The sequence below is a fragment of the Arachis duranensis genome, chromosome 3, assembly GCF_000817695.3.
Source record: "Arachis duranensis cultivar V14167 chromosome 3, aradu.V14167.gnm2.J7QH, whole genome shotgun sequence".
Classification (NCBI taxonomy): domain Eukaryota; kingdom Viridiplantae; phylum Streptophyta; class Magnoliopsida; order Fabales; family Fabaceae; genus Arachis; species Arachis duranensis.
The window spans coordinates 4,327,794-4,351,338 of record NC_029774.3 but is presented as its reverse complement, the minus strand read 5'-3'; the positions used below and the strand labels follow the sequence as shown (position 1 = coordinate 4,351,338).

Here is a 23,545-nt window from a genome sequence, read left to right as displayed (position 1 = left end):
TAAATTATAAATCTTTTAAAGAATAAGAATTTCTATAATTAAAAAATTGTCTAATATTAGTTAGCTAAAAGAGGTCCCACCGAGATTTGAACTCGGGTTACTGGATTCAGAGTCCAATGTCCTGACCACTAGACCATGGGACCGAGATGTTCTAAGGTTTTTACTTTTTTAAATTAGGGTTGTAGATTTGAGATATTTTGTTCCGATTCCTGTTCTTCGTTAATTCAGGAACTAACGAAATTTCGAACCTGAGCTGCAACTGTTAACTCTTATCCAGTGCGAATTCCAATCACCATCTTCACCGAATCAATTAAAAAAAGGATGCTATTTTTATGTCAAAAATGCAGCCTTTACCTTCTTCCATGCTCCTTTGTACCATTCAAATCAAAGTCCATCTGCAACCAAACTTCAACTTCCACCATTCTCAACTGCCATAACCCACATTCCCAAGATGCCCCAGATGAACATCATCAGAGCCCCGTTCACCGCAAACACAATTCCAAATCCACAAACTTTCTCCTTCAGAACCTTTCCCAGAACAACCAGAATCAGCAGCAACTCACTGCTCCCCAAAAGATTGAACTTGAAGAACACCCCATCATGCCCCACCAAGAAAAGGTGAAACTTTTGGAACTTTCCCTTGTTAGGAAGAGGACCCCTCAGTTCCCTGGTTCCATCTATGTTCAGTCCCCAAGTGACTCTGATGTGGGTTCTTCTCTTCCACCTATAAGAAACCTTTTTCAATCAAGTGTTGACAATGATGGTGGTGGCCATGTTGATGAAGAAGAGGAGGAGATGATAATGCGTGCAGTTGAGATTCGTAGGAAGGTGACTTTGGAGATTTTCAAAGAAGCCATGATGAAGGAGGGTAGGTTTGGAATCACTTACACTACTAACTTGGCTAATAGGCTGCAAGGTTTCCTTGACTATGTTATGATTGAAGCTGCTAGCTTGAAGAGGATGCCAGAATATTCTAACTCTAGTTTCAATTTGCGCGCCAAAACCGTCATTGAGGACTCCCAGGTTGTGCCACTTATCAGGTAAGGACTACTTGGATTGAAGCTAAGATGTTTGTTTTTTTGTTTCTGTGGAATGAAGTAATAACTTCATATGGTTAGGTAGATTTACTTGTATTAGTTATATTTCTTAATTCTTAATTTTAGTATGTTCTATGATTGGAATTGAAAATGTTTGTGGTTATAGTAAATTTTGGAGGCTGCTGATTGGATTGTACTTGTGTTTCTTAGATGGTTGAAGCATAATGAACTATCATATCCTCAGATATCAAAGCTCATTTTATTGTCAAGAGGAAGAATTGATTTGATAAGGGACCGTGTCCAGTGGTTGAAGTCGATTCATGTGAAAGGGGAGTTCCTTGGGGTTGCGCTTGTTAAGGGTGGTGAGAATATTTTGCACCGCAGCTATAAGGAACTTGATGAGATTGTTGAGTATCTGGTGTCCAATGGAGTTAGGAGAGACTGGGTGGGTTATGTCATTAGTCGATGTCCTCAATTGTTGTCGTACAGCTTAGAAGAAGTGAAGACTCGTGTGGCGTTCTATGTCGATATGGGTATGAATGAGAAGGATTTTGGTACAATGGTTTTTGATTTCCCCAGAGCACTTGGTCACTTAACTATGGAAGAAATGAACCAAAAGGTACAGTAGTTTGATATGCAATGTTTTCTGATAGATAGACATTATAAATTGATTCTTGAGTTGTAATTTTCAGGTTAATTACTTGAAAGAATTTGGGCTTAAAAATGAGGATGTTGGCAAGTTGCTAGCATTTAGGCCACAATTGATGGGTTGTAGCATTGAAGAACAGTGGAAACCTCTTGTTAAGTATTTCTACTATTATGGAATCACTAAAGATGGCATGAGGAGAATGCTTACCCTTAAACCAATGGTCTTTTGTACCGATTTGAAGTTGAATATTGTTCCAAAGGTACCCTTAACGAATTTGTACTAATGTAATCAGCAGTTTCTGCAAGACTTTTGTACCAACATATTTGCTGATGAGGATGCTAACAATATGGTACCTATTATATTATCAAGGTAAAATTTTTTCAGGACATAGGGGTTAGAGATGATGCAATTGGCAACATGCTTGTGAAGTTTCCTACTCTACTCACTTACAGCCTCAACAAGAAGATTAGGCCAGTGGTTTGTCCTTCTATTCCTCAACTATGATAAAAATGTTTATATTAGCAGTAACCATTTTCATATCTTCTTACAGTTATAGCCAAATACACAAATGAATAATTAGGAATCCAAATTTGTGTGAGAAGGGATACTTATATGTCCTTGGTGTCATATAGGACTATATACTCTATGTTACTTCCGTCCATTAACAAGTGTCAGATTGACAAACTTGATATACTGCTTTTTGGATATACCAATTTTGTCAATTCGACAGTTATTAATGGACAGAAAGAATTGAAATAAATAATTATATGTGAATAAGATGATTCATCTAGAGACATGTATTGACTCATCTGCTGAAATTCAATGTGATGAAGGTTATATTCTTGATGACCAAAGCTGGAGTAACTGAGAAAGATATTGCCAAGGTTGTAGCTCTGGGACCTGAGCTCTTGGGATGCAGCATTGTACAAAAGCTTGAAGTAAATGTTAAATATTTTTTGTCTCTTGGCATACATGTCCGGCAGCTAGGTGAGATGGTTGCCGATTTCCCATTGCTGCTCAGATACAATCCCGATGTCCTTCGGCCTAAGTATGTTTATCTGCGGCGAACCATGATCCGACCTTTGCAAGATATCATCGAGTTTCCAAGGTATCATCACATAATGATACTTTGATCATAGATTACTTTTAAAGAATATTGCATAGTTTTCTTCGATTATCTATTTATCTACCTCCTATGTTGTTTTCAGGTTTTTCAGCTATTCTCTTGAAGGGCGAATTATCCCAAGACACAAGGTTCTTGTGGAGAATCAGCTTAATATTAAGCTGAGATACATGCTGGCTAGCAGTGATGTACAATTCAAGAAACTGGTCAATGATCTCATCAGAAAGCGCAACAAGTTTCAGTCTGGTGTTGCTGGCGAAGAGGAGGAAGAGACTCAATCCGAGGCTGTTATTCCAGGGGATACTGCTACTAAACTCCAATCATAAAATTAAAATTGATGACTATATGGAAAGCAAAATGGTTTCATTGAGTCAGATTAATATAGTAATTTCACTTGCAAGTAATTGCAATAAGATCATAATTTTTCTGTTCAACAGTTGATATGCTAACAAAATGAAGCTTGTAATCTGTCATTCACTGTCTTACTTGTATATATACAGAATTAAACTCAACATTGCTTCAAGGTATACTTTGAAATGTGCATGTTGCACCACTCAATTGTTGTTTTCTTTCTTCTTTCATGTATATACTTTGTTCATTTTCAGAGGATGCAATCATGATTACAACTTGACAATTGCTTGTAACATTCCTTGATTTGATCCCTTGTACATTAATATCCACAATGAAATTTATAAATTGTATAAGTGAAGTCTATGTAAGCTTTATCAATGAGTAGAAACGTTGTAACAAGGCCATTGATGCTAAAAATTCAGTGTTTTATATGAAAATAATAGTAACAAAACATAGCTGAAAAATAAAAAATGCAAATGCCATAACTTTCCAACACCAGAATTCTTCATAAGAGATCTAACTATTCTTACAGTTAATATTTGACCACAAAACTTCTTTCACTTTCTTTCAACAAATGACAAGAAATTCACTGGAAAAATGAATTGTTCTAGTTAATTCCAAGACGACAAATTGAATTTTTCTTTATGAGGCCAAGATCCACCTGCATCAAACACGAAACATATATGGTTTTATGACAATATCACTTGTAAAACTTATCAAGAAAAAAGTTGTTGCACCGGATCATATATTTGGTATAACTTAACAATTACCTTGGGACCAAAGAGATCTCTGATGTTATCAATCCCATATAGTATCATCGTTGGCCTGTTTCCAGAGACAAAAGAACTTGTGAAAATCAATTTTGAATGAAGTTCAGTAGTTAGTTAATATGTTGTACTAAAATTCCTAGTGTTTTATTAGATTCAAACAGAAAATGAGTACCGAAACAGAAGAATTATAGTAACTTTAACAAATGGATTTGCTATATTCTCAGCAATAACTTTTTCAAATTTTTCTCACCTTTCAAGGGACAGGCCCCAGGCAATAACTTGGACATCTTCTGGAAGTCCCATCGGCCGCAACATTTCAGGTCTGAACATGCCAGAATTTCCTACCTCTACCCATTTTTTAAAGCCTTCATGATAACTGTTAGGATTTGACCATGTTAATTCTCAGCACCAGGATAGGGAGATGCCAAATATTAAAAGAAGTATTCACCTGAAAATCTCCATGCTTGGTTCAGTATATGGATTGTAAGCAGGCTTGAACTTCAATTTGGTCATGCCTGATCTCAATAACAATGAAATTAATATGTTTTAGCTAGGAACATCAATAGTTTAACTATGCTACTAATGACCATATTTATCCAACATGACTGTGGGTCATAGAGAACATTACAATCGTAAATTGTTACGCCATAAGAAAGTATTACCCAAGTGTGAGAAGAAATCATGTAGTACTCCTATTAAGTCACAAAGAGTAAGTCCTCGATCACATACAAGGCCTGAACAAAAATGATGCTAGAAATGTTGGAATCATTTTGACAAATTTGAATCCCAAGATAAATAAAAACACAATTTAGAAGCAATCTGTAGTCTATTCCTTTGCCCCTTTTTTTAAAAAAAAAAATTGCAGGACTTCAAGAGAGATGAATATCAAAGGTGTTTGTTTCATAAGGATGACAATGAATAATTTCAAAGAATTAAAACTTATGTACCTTCAATCTGATGGAACTCAGCAAGATGTGTTCGATCAACTGCTTCGTTTCTGAAGACACGATCAATGGAGAAATATTTTTTGGGAGCAAATGGCTTCTGCTAAGACATTAAAACGGAGAGAAACAAAATTATATGATGCAGTCTATGTTTCAGTCCTTGAACATGGAAATATAATCACTTATTCTTGGGGAATAATCACTAAATATGAATAAAAAACACAAACAAGTATACAATGCACATAAAAACAGACATACATATTGATATACATTAGAAAATTCAATCTGCAATCATGAGGAAGAACAATAGCAGGAAGATGAATGGCACATAACATCACATGACATAATGATGTACACAAAGAAGAACCTGATAAGAAAAAATTGAGTTCAGACACAAATGGACACCTGCGCTAGTTGGTAAAGCATCCTCGAGGAAACAGCAGTTGTGTGCGTTCGCAGGAGGTTTTTGTTTGCTTCCTCTCTTTTCCAATCATATACATATCTACCAAGGAACAAGTTGTAAGGTTTTCCACAACATATTGGAACTTATATGTCTTGCAAAAAATATCCTAAGTGTGCTCAAGGCGATACATACCCCCTAGACTCATAACCACCAGTTTCATGAATTTGCTTCACCCTCTCAACATAATCTTCAGGCAGTCTCTTTGTAGTTGAAGGAGCTGCAGATGTATGTGCCACGTTTACTCATAATGAAGCATGGAATGAGAGAATAGAATGTATAAAATTGTAGTTTCACTAACCGTCCAAAAAGAAGGTGTCATGTGAATCACGAGCTGGGTGTTGTTGGGGCTGGAACAATGCATCAAAATTCCAGAAGCTGCAAATTATAACAATTAGATGTAAAGAGCAAAATTTTGCTGCTACATGCTATAATACACATGATGTGTACAATCTGTTGAACAGGGAAGGATATTCATAAGGAAACAACAGTTACCTGCTCTCAACAAAATTATTAGTTGGCATCTCTTCAAAGCTGCAGCATCAGATTAGATCATAAAATGTATACTTGAAAGTTGAAGACAAAAAGTTGAACCAAAGAAGACATCAGCTTCCGCAAAACAAAGATAGGACTCACCCCATGCAGAGGAAAATCTGTTTCAGTTGAGCCCGTACCTAAACGTAGAGAAAAATTTCGTCAGATGACCCAATTGTGCTTTCCAAATTTTTCTATCCAAATTTTTCTAGTAACACTTATAAATTCCGTAAAGATTGAACACGATTTTGTGCAGAGTCTGAGTATACACCGAATACCATGTTACCTTTTAGCATTGATCATGTAAATAATGAAAACAAAGTATAACATAGGCAAGGGAAGGATCTTATAAGGAAAGCACCATAATAAAATCACAATACAATTTATGCACGTAGTATAGTGCATACATGCATATATATAAAACCACTAAAATAAATACATAAAAAGGCACTATACAAGGCATGTTTTGATCACCATCAAGTTTCTTAGCAAAACTCTTCATCAATCCTCAAATTTAAATATCTAAAAATACAATACGTTTTCATTTAGTTTTCGTGCAAATGTAATTATGGATATTCAAATTGTCAGCAATAATAACAGACAATTCTTTTTTTTTTTTTAATAAATATCAAGGGGAATCTAGTATTTTATGGGGCATGAGTGAAAGGAGAAGGAGAAAAGGTTCCTTGCCTTCAGTAATGGATGAAGATGGCCACCCTCAAGAGGAGCACCTTTAGCACTGTAATTGTACTCTTTGAACTCCAATTCTTTCCACTCACCACTGACATAAAGAATACAAAAAGGCAAGTTCATGAGATTGGGTTGTAATGCACTAAAATGTCCAAATAAAGTTGACAATTTAATGCAGAGGTTTTAAGTAAGCCCCATTTTTATACATATTTGGACTACAAATAAAATACCTCTGAAAATTTTCCCGAGTCAAATCAGTCACAACCTGCTTTCTTTTTGGGGCATAATTAGGACCTTTTCTCACTGAGTAGCCCTTCCATGTTCTAGATCATAATATATTAATAAGAATTTCAACAAGAAAAGAATAGTCAAGTCATTCACTGCATGATCAGTATATATTCAAAATTCTTCATCACAACCAACAGAAATTATTACTGAGGAACAATAAGCTTTCGTGCTTTGAGTGCTTTGATATCATCTGAACCAATGCCCTGCATTTACCACATGGCAAGATTCTTAGAGATACACAATTTTCAAATGGGAAACTTGTAAAGCAAACAAAAGACTGACAAAAAAGATCAACATAAGGAGATGGAAAAGGCAAAAAGTAATAATCCACCCAAAGAATTAAACGTCAACAGGAATTGATGAAAATGTTTCCCCAATACCCACAAAGCAACATGAAGTTGCATGTCATAACTAAAGAGGCATGAAACACCTCAAATAATCGCTTCCCAACCCGAAATGTTGACCTTATAGATGGATATATCTCAACATTTCATCTCCTCAATTTCATCAAGATACTTCAGAATCCCAAAAAGAAAAGGTAAAAAAACACTGCAGCAACCACTCTCCCAATCCAAGAAGGGGGAAAAAAAGAAAAGGATCTCAGGATGTTGTGCAGTTGAATTCAAACTAGTATTTACCTGTCCCTGCTGTATTTGAAGAAGCAGGCCTTTGACTTTGTCATCCACATTTTGAACCTGCAGGAATAAATTGGCTCATAAAACGTTTCATAACATGCAAAGTTACTCCCATTTCAAAGGACTGAGCAAGTATACAAATGTCCGAACACCAACAGAATTATTTCAATTACATGCATATGCACACAAAACAGAATTCTGAAAATAGAACTGAAAAATTAAAGAAAGAAGCATGGAGACACACTTTGTTAGTTGAGCAAAATAAGGCTTGAGACAGAGAGAGTGAGGGTTCCAAAACCAAAACTCCAATGGCTTTAGTCACATATGGACTGAGCTCCAAAAGAGAGAGAGAGGCAAAACAATGAATTTGTTGCAACTCTAAATTCTCAATATATAACATTTGCAACCAAAATAGGATGCCATTCAACATACAGCCTCCTCCGTCGCCTCAAACCCTGTCCTCGCAACTCGACACTTCCGGGCAGAGTTAGATGAATGGAATGGCTTTTACCTTTCTAGTTACAAGTTGCTTGCCCATCTCCACCCATTTGTTCTTTGCAGCCTGAGCACAACCTATCTTGAAGACAGATGGATCTAACTTTTTCTGCAACCACAAAACACTTCCTTTTTAGTTCTCCCAACCAAAATTCTTCGCTACAAAAGGATAACAACTCAATACAAATACCCAAATAAAAGAAAACAAAAAAACAAACACTTCAGATTCATATAGTATGTGTCAGCAGCAAAATTTCTAACACCATTTCTAGTAGAAATTAAGATAGAGTAACCTGAAGTTCATCTTTAGGGATACCCTCTGGTGGAATAGCATTGAAGAGTTGAAATTCAGGTGATCCAGTTGCAGTGTAAGTCTTCCCTTCATCCGTGAGCACCCAAGTTTCTCTCTTTATGTCCTGAAACTCACTCCAAACGTGTCAGAAGAACATTCTAGAAAGTTCCATCGGAGAATGGGAACAGAAAGAGTTACCTCAGCATCGACGTATCGAAAACCGTGGAGGCTCTTAATCACATTGACGATTTCGTTGTGGTCGATGTTTCTCTCAGCTGCAAATTCACCCGAATCCTTAATCTCCTCGGTGTGTTGGAGGTATCCCAGAATCGCCTCTTCCGCCATTTTCAACGAGACACACTCCTTCGTTTGCGCCACCACCGGAAAGTTAAGCAAGATAGGTTTCAATCTGAGTTTGGAAGAAAAACGGGTCGGACTTAAATGACCCGAATTTTTTGGGTTTGGGCTATCCAATTGGCCCAATTATGTTTTTTGAACGTTATTTTCTGATTTAGGGTTTAAGGGTTTGATAGGAACAAGAAGAAAAAGCTTAGCAGTGTGCTATGGCTTCCACAATGCTGTGTAAATCAGCTGTGAGAGTGGCATCAAGGACGCTCGCGAATCGTTCTAGAAGCTTCGCTCAGAGATCTTCAACTCCGTTTATGGTTTCTTCGCCTTCTTCAACTCATATTCCTCGTGCTTCAAGGTACAATTGCAACACTGCGCTTCCCCGTGTTTCTTTTGCTTTCAAGTTTCAATTTTGTTCCTTTATTACAGTAAGATGAGCTCAAAATGTGTTTTTTTTTTTTTTGGAATAATTTTGAATTAAAAAGCTTTCATTTTGGGGTTAAGTTGTGTTGATTATGTTGGTGTGGTTTTGAAGGGTTTTGTCTGTTATTGGAAGCTTAGAGTCTTTGATGCCACTTCACAGTGCTATTGCAAATGCAAGACTCACTTCCAATATTGCTGTTGATTCCAGCTGCTGGAGCTTGCTTTCTAGAGGTACCTACTTAAAATAAAAAGAATATTCCTTTTTTTGGTTTTGCTTGTTATGAGAGGTTGGAATGGAACTAAGTGTAGTTTTTCATGCATTCTTAAATGTGTTAGTTATTATCTCATTATATATGTCATCATATGAATCAGCAATGATTGAATGGATGTGCATCGAATTATCTATTTCTGTTTGCACAATGCTGGTATATTGTGATTGATCTTTTGATGGTAAGAAGAAACAGAGTCACTATTATGATTGAGGTTTTTCTTTTTTTTTTTGGTGGAAAATCGATTTTTGCATTGTGGGGTTGAGCTTTGTGTTGGAATGGAGTGCACATTTATGCCGGTTTTGTATTTGGTATGTGATGGAATGTTATCCATTTCGTATTTTGATAGCTTTTAGAACATAGAATATGGAATTAATAGAAGAGGAGTGCTAGAGGGCCAGCAACTTTTGTGTTTTGTAGCCATCAAGTAACCATCAATGATGTTTTTAATGGTGTGAGATTCCATCTAATGGTGTGGGATTACTCACTTTTCTTTTGCTGGTTACATGCTGGCCAGAATTTACTCTTAACATAATTATGAATTGTGAAGAATATGGTCGTTTAAATACAAATGTTCAAACTCCATAGATTTTACTCTCTTAAAAATTCTTGCTTGAATAGTTGTTGGTGCTTATTGTATTTGTTTACTCTTAACACTATCTTGTCAATGGACAAGAAAGGAGTCAACATCATCATGTTCTGTTATCTATTAGGATTACATTTTATGTTAGCAAAACAGTCTGAAATTTTAGACTACCTTGGTTGGTATGAACATAGATAAATTGAATCGAATACATACATATATGGGGTGCCTAGGCCATGAATAAGAAGTTTTATGCCTTCTTAGCATTCTGAATTTCCATTATTTGTGGAAATTAATCAAACTATACATGTAGGGGATCCAAGCTTGTAGGTTAGACTTTCTTTGTTTTATATAGCCGAAAACTTGTTTTTCCCTTTTCTTTCTTTCGGAAAGAATTAAGTTATCTTATTAAATTTATACAAATATGTGAAAACTGATTTTTTTTTAACCTTAAGAAAACTCATTTACTAGTGAAAGAGATACCTACCATACAAAAACCCCCATAGTAATAGTAACACAGTTAGATGGGAGTCCAGCTTTAGTAATTGCCTTTTGTCTTCTTCATTCTCATCCTGACATGTTCTTTTACTTTGTTGTATAGGACTTGAAAAAACATTGTGACAGACCCTGCTGGATCCATTCAAGATGAAAGCTAAAAAGTGAGGGTAAAAAAAAGGAGAGAATTTGTAGGTTTTCTTTTCTAAATATTGAAAGTTGAAAGTTTGGCCATTGTATTATGCTGCAAGTGCAGACTCTGTACAATTGAATTTTCTTGTTTCCCTGATAATTAATACATGACCAATGTGCTTATAGTGTCATTTTGTCCTTTTCTTTTCTTGAATGGATTTGGAAGGACTACCAATAAGAGATGTAAGTTTTTCCATATATGCTCAAATGATCTCATAACATTTATGTTGTTTGCATTTTGTTCTCATTGAAACCTTCCTTCAATGTTTTATGTGTCTGTTTTTGTGTTAATGATTTGAAGGGGATGCATTACTGAGGTCAAACATAATCACCTATGCTTTTTTTAAAACTTGGGCTGATTGTAATTTTATATTTTCCATTGATGTGTATGCTAGACTTTGCAGTGCCTCGGTGACAAAGCCTAAACTAAAAGGATTCCATCATTTCAATCTTCTCTCCCTTCTCTATGGAGCATCACAATCTAGTTTAACAAAATCATATTATTCCTTCTATCTATTCTCATTTCCTTGTGACAAGTTTTATGAATTATTTGTGGAACTTTTATTCTTTTAAGGGGGAGTAAGTTTGATTACTTGTCAGTCTCTTTCTTTTAATTGTTCTTTATACTTTATAGGATAACTCCCTTGTTTCTTTGTCATATATATGCTGTTAATTATGGCCTTAGCTGGTGTGTTTAGATGATTGTTGGTTTTTATTAAGAGAATGTAAGGTCAACATTTTTAGTGTAAAAAGAAGAGAAGACTTGGCTAGTATCAATTTAATTATAAGGCAAAAATAAATAAAAAGTATTCCTCACTTAGAATTTCTCATTAATAGTAAAAAAAATGGATGAAGTTTTAGTTTAGTACCTAAGTTTTTGGATGAAGTTAAAATATTTATGTATCCATTAAAGTAAAGGATTTAAAATTTTTACTAATGATAATCTTAATACGAGGTCAAAGTGCTAAAAAGTAATGTGATTAGGTCATTTTTAATACAATAATATTAAGGTGATATCTAAAATGATCTTATATAATATAATATTATAATTGTATATAAATAATATTGTAATTATATATTTAGAGAAATATTAGAAAGTTCTTAAATATTAATAATTAATTGACGATTTAAAATAATAAATTTTAATAATTTTTTATATATTTAATATATTTAAAATTATACAAATTATTTTACAATAATAAATAAATAAATATTAAATAAAATTATCTTAAAATGTTTAAATTAATTTTTTATTGTCTTGCAAACATTAATATTTTAATATAATATGGCAATGAATTGGATAATTCCTACTTTGAGGAAGAATAAATAAATGGCATTGGAATCGTGGTAGCCCATTTCACATGGCTTTGTTCATTGTTTTGTGATGAGTGTTACATACTTACATTAACATTGAGCCAAAAACAACCACGTTGCAATGCATTCGTCCATTTACGTAAAAAGGTGATCCAATTTGCACTTCTTGCTCCTCAATCTTCAACACAATCACCTCCACCAACACGTGTCAACTCAATCCTTCTATCATCAAATATTTTGGGGTCCTATTGATGTGATCTTGCTACTATATCTAAAGATTAATTATTTGATTAATCACTTGTATAAAATATATATTAAATTATATTAAATAACATACATAAATATACAAATATATAGTAATTATTTTTTTGGTTATATATCTTTTTTATTTAGATATTTTTTCCGTTTCAAAATAAATTTTGTTTTACCTTTTAGATTCATTAGAAATTATTGTATCTAAATAATTTTAGAAAATAAAACTTATTTTAAAACTAAAAAATAAAAGAGATAATTATTTTGTCTCTAGACAAAGAACATACAGAAGAGTTTATCCTTTAATTTTATTTTGATTTGATTATGCCTTTGCTGATGCATTGCATAGTGCCGACATTAATGCATTATTTCCATGTTTTGGCCCCTTTTTATCCCTAAACATCTTTGAAGTACCAAGTACATGTCCTAATCCTTGAAATCTTTGTTAAACCTAATTTTTTTTTTGGTATTTTCAAATTGAACCAATTAAAAACTAATCTACTTAAAATCTGATTTATATAAGAATTTAATATTTAACTAATAAATTATATAAACATAATATTCGAATCTCTAATATTTACTTAAATACATGAAAAAAAAACTGTTCAATTGATTTAAATTAAAAAAAAAATTGTTATAATTGACCAGGATGAATTATTATAAAAAAATAACAAGTTATACAAATTTTATTAAAAAAACATTGCTATTGCAATTATTTATCCTAAAGATATTAATCAATCAAATCTCGCTAAAGAACCAATAGAATATTTATATAATGTGTCTAATAGGCTATTTATTTGGTTTAATATGAGTTAAAAAATAAACATCTAAGTAAAATACTACTAATTTTTTAAACACAATACACTTATACTATTCAAAATAACCATCCAGATATTAGGAATAATAAACATTTGATATCCTACTGAATCGAACATCTCTAAATTTTTATTATTGTATAGATACTCCATTAATTCTCTATACTTCCTCTGATCAAAGTTCTATGAATTTTTTATAAATCGGTCACAACTCACAACAGAGTGATCAATTTGTATTTATTTTTCATTTTTTAGGTAGCTGTAATCACCAGATAATTATAACAAAAAACTTAAGAGGATCTTATGAGAAAAAGACAAGTGCCTAACCTGAAGAGAAAAAGAAGATACATTGATTTTTATTTTTTTTGTTACAAATTTTGAGGTATCCATAATAATATTAGCAAGCAATTGCAACTTTGCAAGTAATCTACTTTCTACAGCCACTGAAAAAACGAACCTACGACACAACACAACATGTCGTTTTCACCTCTCCAATTTTAACGGTTCCTCTGAATTCTCAAACTCCATAAATCACACTCTCCTTTGTTGGATAAGACTTTGAGAAATGCTGCAATTTCTCATATGACGATGGACCCCACACTCATCTTCATTAATATCAACCATTTTTTCCAAATAAACCTTCTTCTCTTCACACTTCAACCCATAAACACCATAAGTGCCAGCCCATGATTTATAATTTCTGAGGGATTATTCACTATCAATTTTATCATAGAATCCGAGATTCTTATCTTGGTTTTTGGTATCAGTTTCATTGATCCCAACACCAAGGGGAGAATCCTCGTTTCTCAGAATTTTTCTGAGCTATTTGGATTTTGAATTCTCAGCTCCGAATTAGATTCTGGGTCTGACTCAAAAAGCTTCCTTTTGTTGTCAAATATAATAAAAATTCGATTTTTCGTTTTTAATCTCCTTTTTTGCTTAAGCTGAGGACACAAGATATTTTGCGGTAAGTGGGGTTAGTGGTTGGTGTTAAGTAATCATTTTTTGGGGGTTGTATTTGCATCGTTACTTAACTCATGCTAGTGATGGTTTTGTCGGGTTCCTGTGACGAACGTTTCTGTGCGTCGTTATTCACCGGCTATTTCATCTTTCTGGGGGGTCAAACTTCTCCATCAAGAGAAGATCGATTTTTGGTTCGGGATTTTTTTTTTCATCTGGGGATTAATTCTGCTGCTGCTTGCTTAGTTTCACTGTGTGCTTTGTGGTTAAATTTCTTATTTTTCTTTGGATAATCGGAGAGTGCTTTCATTAGATTTAGCCACCGAACAGATAAATCATAAATATATTCGAGGAGTTTCTAAATTTATCATCTACACTTCCCCCTTATCCTCTTTTTGTCTCTTCTTTCCCAAGGTTTTCTACTTGCTTCTTTTTAGTGCTCTCCACTGCATGAATATCTTTTTCTAATCTGATTTCTTTTAATTCTTTGTTTGTTGATCCATCAGTTTGTTTGCTGAATCCATTTCTTTTGGTTGTTGTCTTTTAATCTGATTGAGTGTGTTTGCTATGTCTTCCTCAATTGGGTTCTGTCTCTCAAGAAACTATGTTGGTTTTTTTAGTATGGCCAGTGTTGTTCTGGTTGGGGCTCTTAAGTTGGGTTGGAATTATGTTCTTTTGCATTAGTTCTTGTTAGATTTAATTGTGTGTTCTTTTATGAACTTGTTCTGGTTGGTTTTGTTTAGTCTTCCAAAATCTCCTGTGAATTGAGCTGAATTTGTTCCTCTTTGACTTAATTTCAGTGGATTAGTACTTGGAAAGAGTTGTTCATTGATCCAATTGAAATGAAGGAATTGGAGTAGGGAGGAGAACTGAACTCTCTTGGCAATGGAGACTTCTTGTAAGGCCAATGGAAATGGGGTAACTGATAATGGATATGCCGTCGTGAGGCACTCGTATCAACCCTCCATGAAGCCATCGTTGCCTTGGCTCGACATAAGAGTATTCTATGTAAGAGTTTGTAAGTGTGAGCTTGATCAATCCACTCCTGAGGTTCTCACACTCAATCATGTTCCTTTGAATCCGGATACCCTTCTCGAAGTTAATGGAGTTCGTGCTGGTGTATATTCTGATGGGGTGTCAACCCTTCTCAAAAGGGACAGGGTTGACAGAAAATCGGAAGAAGTAACATTTGTAAGCACTGATAGCATAAGGATGTGTGGCAATGTGAAGTTTCAAGTGTTTGATAAAGATGCTCTGCTTCTTTCCGGAGTTCTAGAATTAAGTAATAGCAACGGTATTGTTAGGGAATCAAGCTATAACGGACAAAAATGGAGTATGAACTGTGAGTCAGATGTAATAGCCGGCACCGGTTTCTTTAAGGAGAATCAATTCCTGTTCCGAGACTCAGCTCCACCTACAATTGAGGTCTACATTGCCGGGTCCTGCTCGGGTACTCCAATTATCTTAACAAAGACCCTGCAGCTCGGTTCTCAGAAGAAATATACAAGGAAAAGTGCATTGGATGCAATTCCTGAGAATGATGCAAGTGAAAATGGGAAAGATGCTTATTCACCACTTGCTTTGCAGGTAATTATTGCTTGCCACATAAGTTCTTTTGTGTATCTCAAATTATACTATTTACTATCATGCTATGTTGGTTCGTCAGCGCGGTTAACCTTATTCTTGCTTTTGCTTTATCTGACCTTGTTTTTACCACCTCAATGCACTTTTAGGCTGAATTTGTTAATTGTCTTAGGATAGAAAAGACGGACGCAGACGAGATAAGAAAATTATGAATTTTCATGGGACATAGATAGATATTTCTTGTTTCTGTATTTATCTTCTCTAAGCAGGTTTGTGTTTTCATGTCTCTATACTTCTGTTCCGAGAACTAAACGGGACCTCAAGGAGTCATTTGAAACCTAAGACGGAATACATTTCGTCGAGGGAGATATAGCTGTCAAGATATGGATGACATTCATTCCTGCACCTTCATTTTAAGTAGTTTGGTCCCATCTCCTTGAGCACTTGTTGTAAATTAATTAGCACCACATGCTCATTGTGGAAATTCCTTCCCCTGATAAGTATTGGAAAATTGACAACCAAACAAATTAGAATAGGAATCTCCCATTTACTTGCAAATTACAAACCGTCCTTTCTTAGTACTCGTCTATCAATCCTGCAGGACCCAGATTACCTTAGCGACAAACCAGAAGACGACTATTATAACGGGCTGTACCCGAGAACAGCATATGCAGATGGTGAAGATGGAGAACTATCATGGTTCAATGCTGGTGTGAGGGTGGGAGTTGGTATTGGACTTAGTGTTTGTCTTGGAATTGGCATTGGAGTTGGCCTACTTGTTAAAACCTACCAAGGCACCACTCGCCACTTCAGAAGACGGTTATTATAATTGGTGCTTTTTTATTATCTTTTTTTCTTCTTCCCCGTTGATCCAAAGTCAACTAACCTACCTTTTGTACACACCCTCCCTGAATCCAAAGACAACAGGTTAATGTTTTTTCCAACCGAGTGCAGGAAATAATTGTTCTGTTTGGCTTGTTTGATGTATATGTAAAATATATAGTTTATTTTTAGTGACTTTTCTCTTTTAAAGCAGGAAGAGTTTTTTTGTTATTTAATCCTCAACTCATTCGGATGGTAATAACATTGTTGGATTTGCCTAGTGATGATAACAATCAACCTTCAATAAAGAGGAAATTGATCCATAAATGGGTGGCTGTTATTTCTGTGACTTTCTCAAAATTGATTTCCCTTGCTATGCTAACTTCCAATTCGAGGATGACAACGTTTTCTCACCTTAACATCAATTAAAATAGTTGACGGATTGAATTGACTGACCACTTGCTTCAAAACAAACAATGCGCTATTGGTTCATTCCCTTTGCTAGTTGCTCTTGAAAGGTATGTATATTCACGAGATTGACCTACCTTCCTTCCTTCGTAATCCAAATGAATTGGTTGGTTAAAATTTGATCCCTGCAAATGTCTCTATCCCATCTGCTTGAGGTTGAGGTTGAGGTAGACATAAAATGATCACTAAATAGCTCTTGCGACAATTGCTCTTGTTTAACTCGCCAATTACGCTTAATTCACATCAAAACCACAGTAACATTCTTCAGTTTAAATTAATATATGCCAGTCACGTTATTAACTAGCTTCTAGTCATTCATGAAAACCACAGATATACAAGTGAATTAAGCTAAGATCTGCAACGGACAAACAAAAAAGTAGTTCCTTTTCAAGGTTGCAAATTTGAAATAATGTAGAATCGGATTATCTTCAAACTGTTCTCTATTCAAAGCTAGAAAACACCAACTTATTTGAAATGGGTCAAATCAAGGGTCCTATTTTCATTTTGGACTTGTAGTTTCCTATGCACAGTTTAACCCATAACCTACTAAACCCTTTGCATCAAAGAACTAGGCTAACACCTCCAGACTCGCTGCAAGGACTGAGCTGGATTTACTTCATATGTACAATGTTAATGGTCAACTTCCTGAACATGAATTAGTTATGGACATGGACATATACACAATATTGACAAGAAGGCAACCAAAAGAAGGTGCAAGCAACGGAAACATGTCTCTTATTGATCAAAAGAGCTATCTGGTTTCAGAGGTTGGGCGGCACGCCTGAACCAGGTGTTGAATGCTGTCACCAAGTGAGGACAATCTTCAACGTTTCGGGTTGAAAAGCTTAGGCACCGCTGCAACAGTTCCTGAGCATCAGACATAGGCAGTGTGGATATGATCCGCAGAAATGTTTCTTCCAGCTCCAGATATAGCGATTTATTGCTGGGTGATATTGGCGAAACATTATCTTTGCAAACCACCAAAACGGGAAGCCAATCTTCTACTAGTTTCCTTCTAACCTGAACAAAGCAAAGAAGAGGGATGTGAATACTCGAGCTTACTATTGATATTTCTAAACTAACATTTGGAATATCACGCAGTAGTAACTTATGGAAGCTAATTAATCTGAAACATGAAATAACAATATTAGGAAGCCGAACAGTACCTGAGAGAAGGCATGCAGATCACAACTGAAATTAGTCTCAAATTAAACCTCTCATCAAGTAAACTCCTTATTTTTACCCCATACAAACACACCCTTAAGATGAAAGGCACCAAAATGATATGCACCACAAATAGAATACAGCTAAATATACACATATCTCTCCAGAATTTTCGATGCAACTTAACTGCTGAAGCATTATATTCGTAATAAAATGGAAAACTGAAATGTTGACAGAAACTAACAATGCAACAACTAACTATTTTTTTTAACCTTCAAACAATTATAATTTATACCCCTGTAGATTCACAATGAGTAAGATGGAGGATTTACCAATATGGCACCAAAACATTCCTCAGATAAAGCAGTAATGTAAAATAAGGCACCAAATGCATGTCCCACCAAAAGGGTAAAGCCTAACCATCAAGAAGTGCAGAGCCCCCTGGCACCTCAGGAACTTTTTGTTACCTTTTAACTGCATTGATTTTAATGGACATAGACTACTCTTTTCAGACAGCATTTTCACAAATTGGTTAACATCCCATTGCCAATGGGGAGGAAACTAATTCCTATTATTCCGTCTGTTTTATACAAGCAACAGCCCTTATTACTAACACACACTTTTTCAAATAAACCGGAGCTGAAATCAGAGAACTAAAGCAACAACTACTCAACTCCTTGACCTCACGCAAAAAGCACCATCATGAGTCATAACCATAGCAATATGCTCAACTATTCAAGCACATACAGAAAAATCCTGTTTAGAGTCATGAGTACCTAACAATTCGAATAACCTAGAGAAACACCAGGTAGATCATCAAAGATCAAACAATACCTCGGTAGAATGAAACTTTCAGATGATGTCATAGAATTAACATTAGTGACATGGTTTCAAATCGCAAATTGCTGCCCCCAACCCTAATTGCAGCGTGAATAATAATGTTACAACAGTCACCACAATCACATCACAATAGCAATGGCAACCTCTTTAGTAGCATATGGTTTCCCAAAATTTTCAAAATAACAGCAATTATAATGTAATTGAAACAATTGTTAATGTAACTTCCCATACATTAGAAAGCAATATCCCAAATGCAAATGCAAATGCAAATGCAAGAGCTATAAGTCTAAAACGAATCGTACGGTACCTGCTTCGATGCCAGAATAGTGCCAGCACTAACAGCATTAGCGAGCTTGCAAGTACACCTAAGGACAACAGCAGGGAGGCCAGGCACAATGTTCCTCCACGCATCATCGCGGAACGCCCTCTGAAGATCGGCGGTGAAAGCGGCCTGCTCGCTCCACTCCCTGACAGCAGCATCAGCCACCCTCAGCTCAATCATCCTCTCCACAAGCCACAGCAAATGTTTCCCATTGGTCGAAGCCTTATGCAGATTCAACCTCTGAAGAGCCTCAGTTTCGTTATGGTCCCCTCTGAACACGGGACTCGAATAATCCTCCAACGATTCCTTCACCGTCAACAAGCTCGTTTTGAACGCCTTCTCCAAAACTCTCTTCGCCGATTCCTTAGACGAGAAATCTCTTAGGATCTTCGCCACGAACGCCTTCACGAACGCTGTGTTCTGGTAATTGTTCATCGCAGAGGAGATCAGGCCTTCAAGCATGAGCTCGGAAGAGTCTTCTCCGACCGGTGAAACCCTGGCGAGAAGCTCTTTCGATTCTTCTTCGCTGAGGAACGGGATCAGGCTCAGGACTCGCTTTTCTTCCTCTTCCGTCCATGGAACTGCTTCAAGGAACCCTACGCATGACCTGACACAATCCTCGAAGAGAAGTTCTAGAGCCACCGGGAGGAGATCGAGCGCGGTGGAGGCGCTGTCGATTGCGGTAGCGAAATCGTTGGTGTAGAGAAGCTCAAGCACCGTGAGATGCGATCGGATTGAGCCAGGTGTGGGAGGAACTCCGAGATTGAGGCGGAAGAGCTCGTTTTCTTCGTCGGAAGTAGTTGTGGTGGAGGCGGAGGAGTGTTCCGGTGGCGGAGGGTGGACGTGGCAGATCCATCGGTCGGATAAGAGTGCGGAGAAGTACTTCGAGCGGCGGAGGACGGAGGAGTGGAGGTACACGTGGAGGTCGGAGATCGAGGAGGGGGGAGACAGCGTCGATGAAGAGACGAAGGACGACGTCCGCGGTGGACGAGTCGTTGAAGAAGACTTCAGCTGCGGCTGCGTCCCCGGCGGCGTTTGTGGTGCTCGGGGAACGGTGAAGGCGGTCTTGAGAGACTTCGGTTAGGGTTTTATCGGAGTATGAAGAGTTAGCTATGGTGGAGGAATGGCGACTAACGGCGGCGGCGGCGGTGGTGGTGGTGCGCTGCCTCTTCTTGGAAACGCCGGCGCCGGGAAACATTTGTCGGAGACGGAACAAGAAAAATGGATTGAAATGAAATGATTTTTTTTTTTAGTAGAAAATGGAAATGGATCGAGAACGGTGAAGAAAGAACGCGATCGCAGGGGACATGAACGGTGTCTTTTTATTTGTTTTATTTATTATTATCTTGTATTAATGCCACGTATTCAACCAAAAAAAAAATATTTTCAACATTTTAGTATTAGTATTTTTTATTTGTAATAATATTACAGAAATATAAATCTTTTAAAATTATATAAATTTTCTCATGATATTATAAATTATGACACAAAAAAATTATAAAATCAAATTGCTTTTACAAAAAGATCGTTGGCTAAGAAGCTAAAAATCTTCTAGAAAAAAATTAAATAAGTTATTATTTTTCATAAGAAAAAGTTTAATTTTTTACAAATAATTCATTTTAACATTTATTATCTTAAATTTAAAAAAATTCAATGTATATATTTTTATATTTAATTATATGTTAAATCTGTTGTATAAATAGAAATAATTAATTGTTATACCTATTATTTAAACATATTTTTTCTCTATACATATAAAAATATAATTAGATATTAGCATAAAAAATTTATATTAATAATTATAAGATTAACTCAAAATTATTTTTTTAAAACAATTGAATCTTAATTCTAACTTTTAATCACAATATTATATTTTGCTAATTTTATTTTTTGTAAAATAAAAAGGTAGAAAAAAATAGAGAATGAGAAAAAAGAGAGAGAAAGATAAATAAGAATGAGAGACAGAATTTGTTAATTTTGAAAAGAGAAATTTTATTTTAATTGTAATAAAAAAATATCTAGTGATACATTTTAGTTTGTCAAATTATTAATATAAAATATAAATTATAAATTATATAGAAAGTGAAAAGTTTAGAAAGAAATAAAAAATGACAGAGAGATAGATAAAAAAATGTAGAAAGGGAGTTTATTAATTTTTGAGAATCTTCTCAACTTTAATAAAAAAATTATCATGTGACACATTTTAGTTATTAAATTAGTTTTTTTTCGATTGTTGAGTAACAAACTCGACCCAAAAAGAAAAAAAAAAGACACACAACAAATTCTACATCTCAATTATATTCCCTACGACATTGCCATCAAGAATAATGATCAAGAATAGGACAACACTACTAATACTAAAATGTCCCAAATACAAAAACATCACACCTAATTCAAGGACTAATGCCAAATCAAAAAGTAAGTTCTCCAACTAAATACTAGAGTTACAATAATTCTTGCTATGTTATCTTCATCTTTTATTACAATATTCCGTCTCCAGCACTTAATAAAAGACCACATCTCTATTATCAATGCCATAGTTGCACACAAAAATAATTTTGGTGATCACACAACTTTTCATTACCACCACAAGATTTTTCTATTCTCATTCTGATTATTGACCATTTTTTTTTCTAGTTGTTTATGAATTTGAACTCTTTGTGTGAAGCATATTGAACCTTAATATTATTGAAACTTTGCAGAAAATTTTTCAATTTATTTCTTTTAACATTCAGCCTCTAATAGTTATCTCCAGGGACGGATGTATGTATATGAGTGTGGGGGCAGTCACTCCCACTACGATTTGAAATTTTTTTGAGTAGTATATGATAATAATATTTATTTGTCCTCACTAAATTATTAAATTTGACCCCACAATAATTTTTTATTCAACTTTTGGTACTTTATAGTCAATTTAAAAATTTCATATTAGATGTCATTAGAATGATCAATTCTCAATTTAAATAAAATTTGTATTTTTTCTTAGAAATCAACTCAAAAGAGTATTATTTATCCTTTTTTATATTAGTTTTAATTTTTTTTCTGTAACAACTACATTAATTGAAAGAACTTTTTCAAGTATGACTCTAAATAAGAATTGGCTTCTAATTGTATAAGAAGTAAATTTTTAAATAAGTATTTACTTATATATATATGTAAAAGAAATATTACACATCCAAGTCTTTTTATGAACTAAGTCTAACCAAGCTAAACAATAAAATTTAAAATAATATTACTCATAACTGATTTTTGTTGTTTTAGACAAATTTGATTGGACTTGGTTAACAAAAAAACATGAATATGTAGCATTATCCTATATAAAAAGACAGATATTTATAAGGATAAAGTATATTTTTTGTCTCCAATATTTGGCAAAAGTTTTTAAAATACTTCTAAATTTTATTTTGTTTCAATTTTGTCTCAAAAGTTTTTTATTTGCACCAAATATACCCTCGGAGGCTAAATTTTTAAAAAAATTAAGACCAATATAACAATAATACATGAAAATTATGCTTGATTTGCTTCTTTTGAGGGGATGTTCTTATAAAATTGTTGTTGAATCGATCTTAAATTTTTTGAAAAATTAGCCGTTAGGGGTATATTTGATGCAAATCGAAAACTTTTGGGATAATATTGAAATAAAATAAAATTTAGAGATATTTTTAAAACTTTTGTCAGACTTTAAGGACAAAAAATATACTTTACCCTATTTATAAATGATTATTTTAGTGTTTTAATTTGTAAAATTAGATATTACAAAAACTAATCATGTTATATTTACATCGAAAATAACTACTGTGTATATATATTGAAATTATTATTATATATTCTTTTTTTTTGTCCCCACTATCAAAATTTTCTGGATCCTGGTTATCTCCTTTTTCTTTGGCCCATCTCATCAACATTGCTTCATTGGTGTTGAAAATCACCCGCTCTAGAACTGCACTATACTCCTCTAGTAAGAATTGAACGGAATTTCAATGCACTCCACCAAAGCATTAACTCTAGAATTTGCATTCAAAAACTCACTAAAAGCACAACAATTTTATTCTCAGCATTCACAAGATAGCTACCCACTGTCATACATTGTTTTGAAGCAACATATTCAGCACAAATCCACAAAAAAATTCATATTCAATATTCATATTCGGTCCTAGACTACTTGTTGCCCCTTAAACAACCTTAAACAATAGTTGACTACTCTTCTTTTTTTTTTTGTTAAGAATTTTTCATTCTTTTAGGTGGTACCTAATAAACTCTCATGCATTCTCCCACGATATATCCTTTCTTTAAAAAAAAAATTGGTTTCTAATTCTCCATATCACCCATACTATTACAAACTAACAATTTATCCACCTTCTCCTTCCCACTCTCACCACTTCTTGCTCACACCAAGATTCAAAAAAATTCCTCATCCCCTTTGACT

At 34.6% G+C, this 23,545-nt stretch overlaps 4 protein-coding genes, 1 non-coding gene and 1 pseudogene across 9 annotated transcripts; 3 read left to right on the top strand and 3 right to left on the bottom strand.

Moving 5' to 3' along the window:
* Nucleotides 1–71: 71 nt before the first annotated feature.
* Nucleotides 72–143, bottom strand: TRNAQ-CUG (transfer RNA glutamine (anticodon CUG)). The gene has a single exon. It is a non-coding gene; the product is annotated as a tRNA-Gln (tRNA).
* A 39-nt stretch (nt 144–182) lies between these two features.
* LOC107476670 (transcription termination factor MTERF2, chloroplastic) lies at nt 183–3,394 on the top strand. Of its 2 annotated transcripts, XM_052258931.1 has the most exons (7): nt 183–1,040; nt 1,248–1,656; nt 1,730–1,945; nt 2,056–2,163; nt 2,520–2,570; nt 2,670–2,794; nt 2,895–3,394. In XM_052258931.1, the coding sequence occupies exons 1-7, from the start codon at nt 322–324 to the stop codon at nt 3,133–3,135; spliced, it is 1,869 nt and encodes a 622-aa protein (XP_052114891.1). In that variant the 5' UTR covers nt 183–321; the 3' UTR covers nt 3,136–3,394. The 2 variants fall into 2 exon arrangements, with proteins under 2 accessions (XP_052114891.1, XP_015952009.1); XM_016096523.3 differs by having other exon boundaries at nt 195–1,040; nt 2,520–2,794.
* Nucleotides 3,395–3,564: 170 nt separating this feature from the next.
* Nucleotides 3,565–8,665, bottom strand: LOC107476673 (phenylalanine--tRNA ligase alpha subunit, cytoplasmic). The gene is made up of 18 exons (XM_016096527.3): nt 8,467–8,665; nt 8,270–8,392; nt 7,993–8,085; nt 7,485–7,541; nt 6,994–7,049; nt 6,789–6,881; nt 6,559–6,649; nt 5,971–6,008; nt 5,830–5,868; nt 5,636–5,712; nt 5,470–5,554; nt 5,280–5,376; nt 4,878–4,974; nt 4,593–4,664; nt 4,379–4,445; nt 4,181–4,306; nt 3,931–3,985; nt 3,565–3,821 (listed from the first exon to the last, which is right to left on the bottom strand). Exons 1-18 carry the CDS (start codon nt 8,611–8,613, stop codon nt 3,768–3,770), a joined length of 1,467 nt encoding a protein of 488 aa, XP_015952013.1. The 5' UTR covers nt 8,614–8,665; the 3' UTR covers nt 3,565–3,767.
* Nucleotides 8,666–8,790: 125 nt separating this feature from the next.
* Nucleotides 8,791–11,394, top strand: LOC107476675 (protein NONRESPONDING TO OXYLIPINS 2, mitochondrial). Of its 2 annotated transcripts, none has more exons than XM_016096532.3 (3): nt 8,791–8,974; nt 9,152–9,270; nt 10,974–11,394. In XM_016096532.3, the coding sequence occupies exons 1-3, from the start codon at nt 8,832–8,834 to the stop codon at nt 10,991–10,993; spliced, it is 282 nt and encodes a 93-aa protein (XP_015952018.1). In that variant the 5' UTR covers nt 8,791–8,831; the 3' UTR covers nt 10,994–11,394. The 2 variants fall into 2 exon arrangements, with proteins under 2 accessions (XP_015952018.1, XP_015952017.1); XM_016096531.2 differs by lacking the exon at nt 10,974–11,394 and adding an exon at nt 10,493–10,855 and having other exon boundaries at nt 8,793–8,974.
* A 2,029-nt stretch (nt 11,395–13,423) lies between these two features.
* LOC107476674 (uncharacterized protein At1g01500) lies at nt 13,424–16,535 on the top strand. Of its 3 annotated transcripts, none has more exons than XM_016096529.3 (3): nt 13,424–13,926; nt 14,720–15,506; nt 16,105–16,535. In XM_016096529.3, the coding sequence occupies exons 2-3, from the start codon at nt 14,805–14,807 to the stop codon at nt 16,330–16,332; spliced, it is 930 nt and encodes a 309-aa protein (XP_015952015.1). In that variant the 5' UTR covers nt 13,424–13,926; nt 14,720–14,804; the 3' UTR covers nt 16,333–16,535. The 3 variants fall into 3 exon arrangements, with proteins under 3 accessions (XP_015952015.1, XP_015952016.1, XP_015952014.1); XM_016096530.3 differs by lacking the exon at nt 13,424–13,926 and adding an exon at nt 13,994–14,113; XM_016096528.3 differs by lacking the exon at nt 13,424–13,926 and adding an exon at nt 14,166–14,333.
* Nucleotides 16,536–17,215: 680 nt separating this feature from the next.
* Nucleotides 17,216–20,424, bottom strand: LOC107476671 (BTB/POZ domain-containing protein At3g05675-like; annotated as a pseudogene).
* Between the last annotated feature and the right edge of the window lie 3,121 nt (nt 20,425–23,545).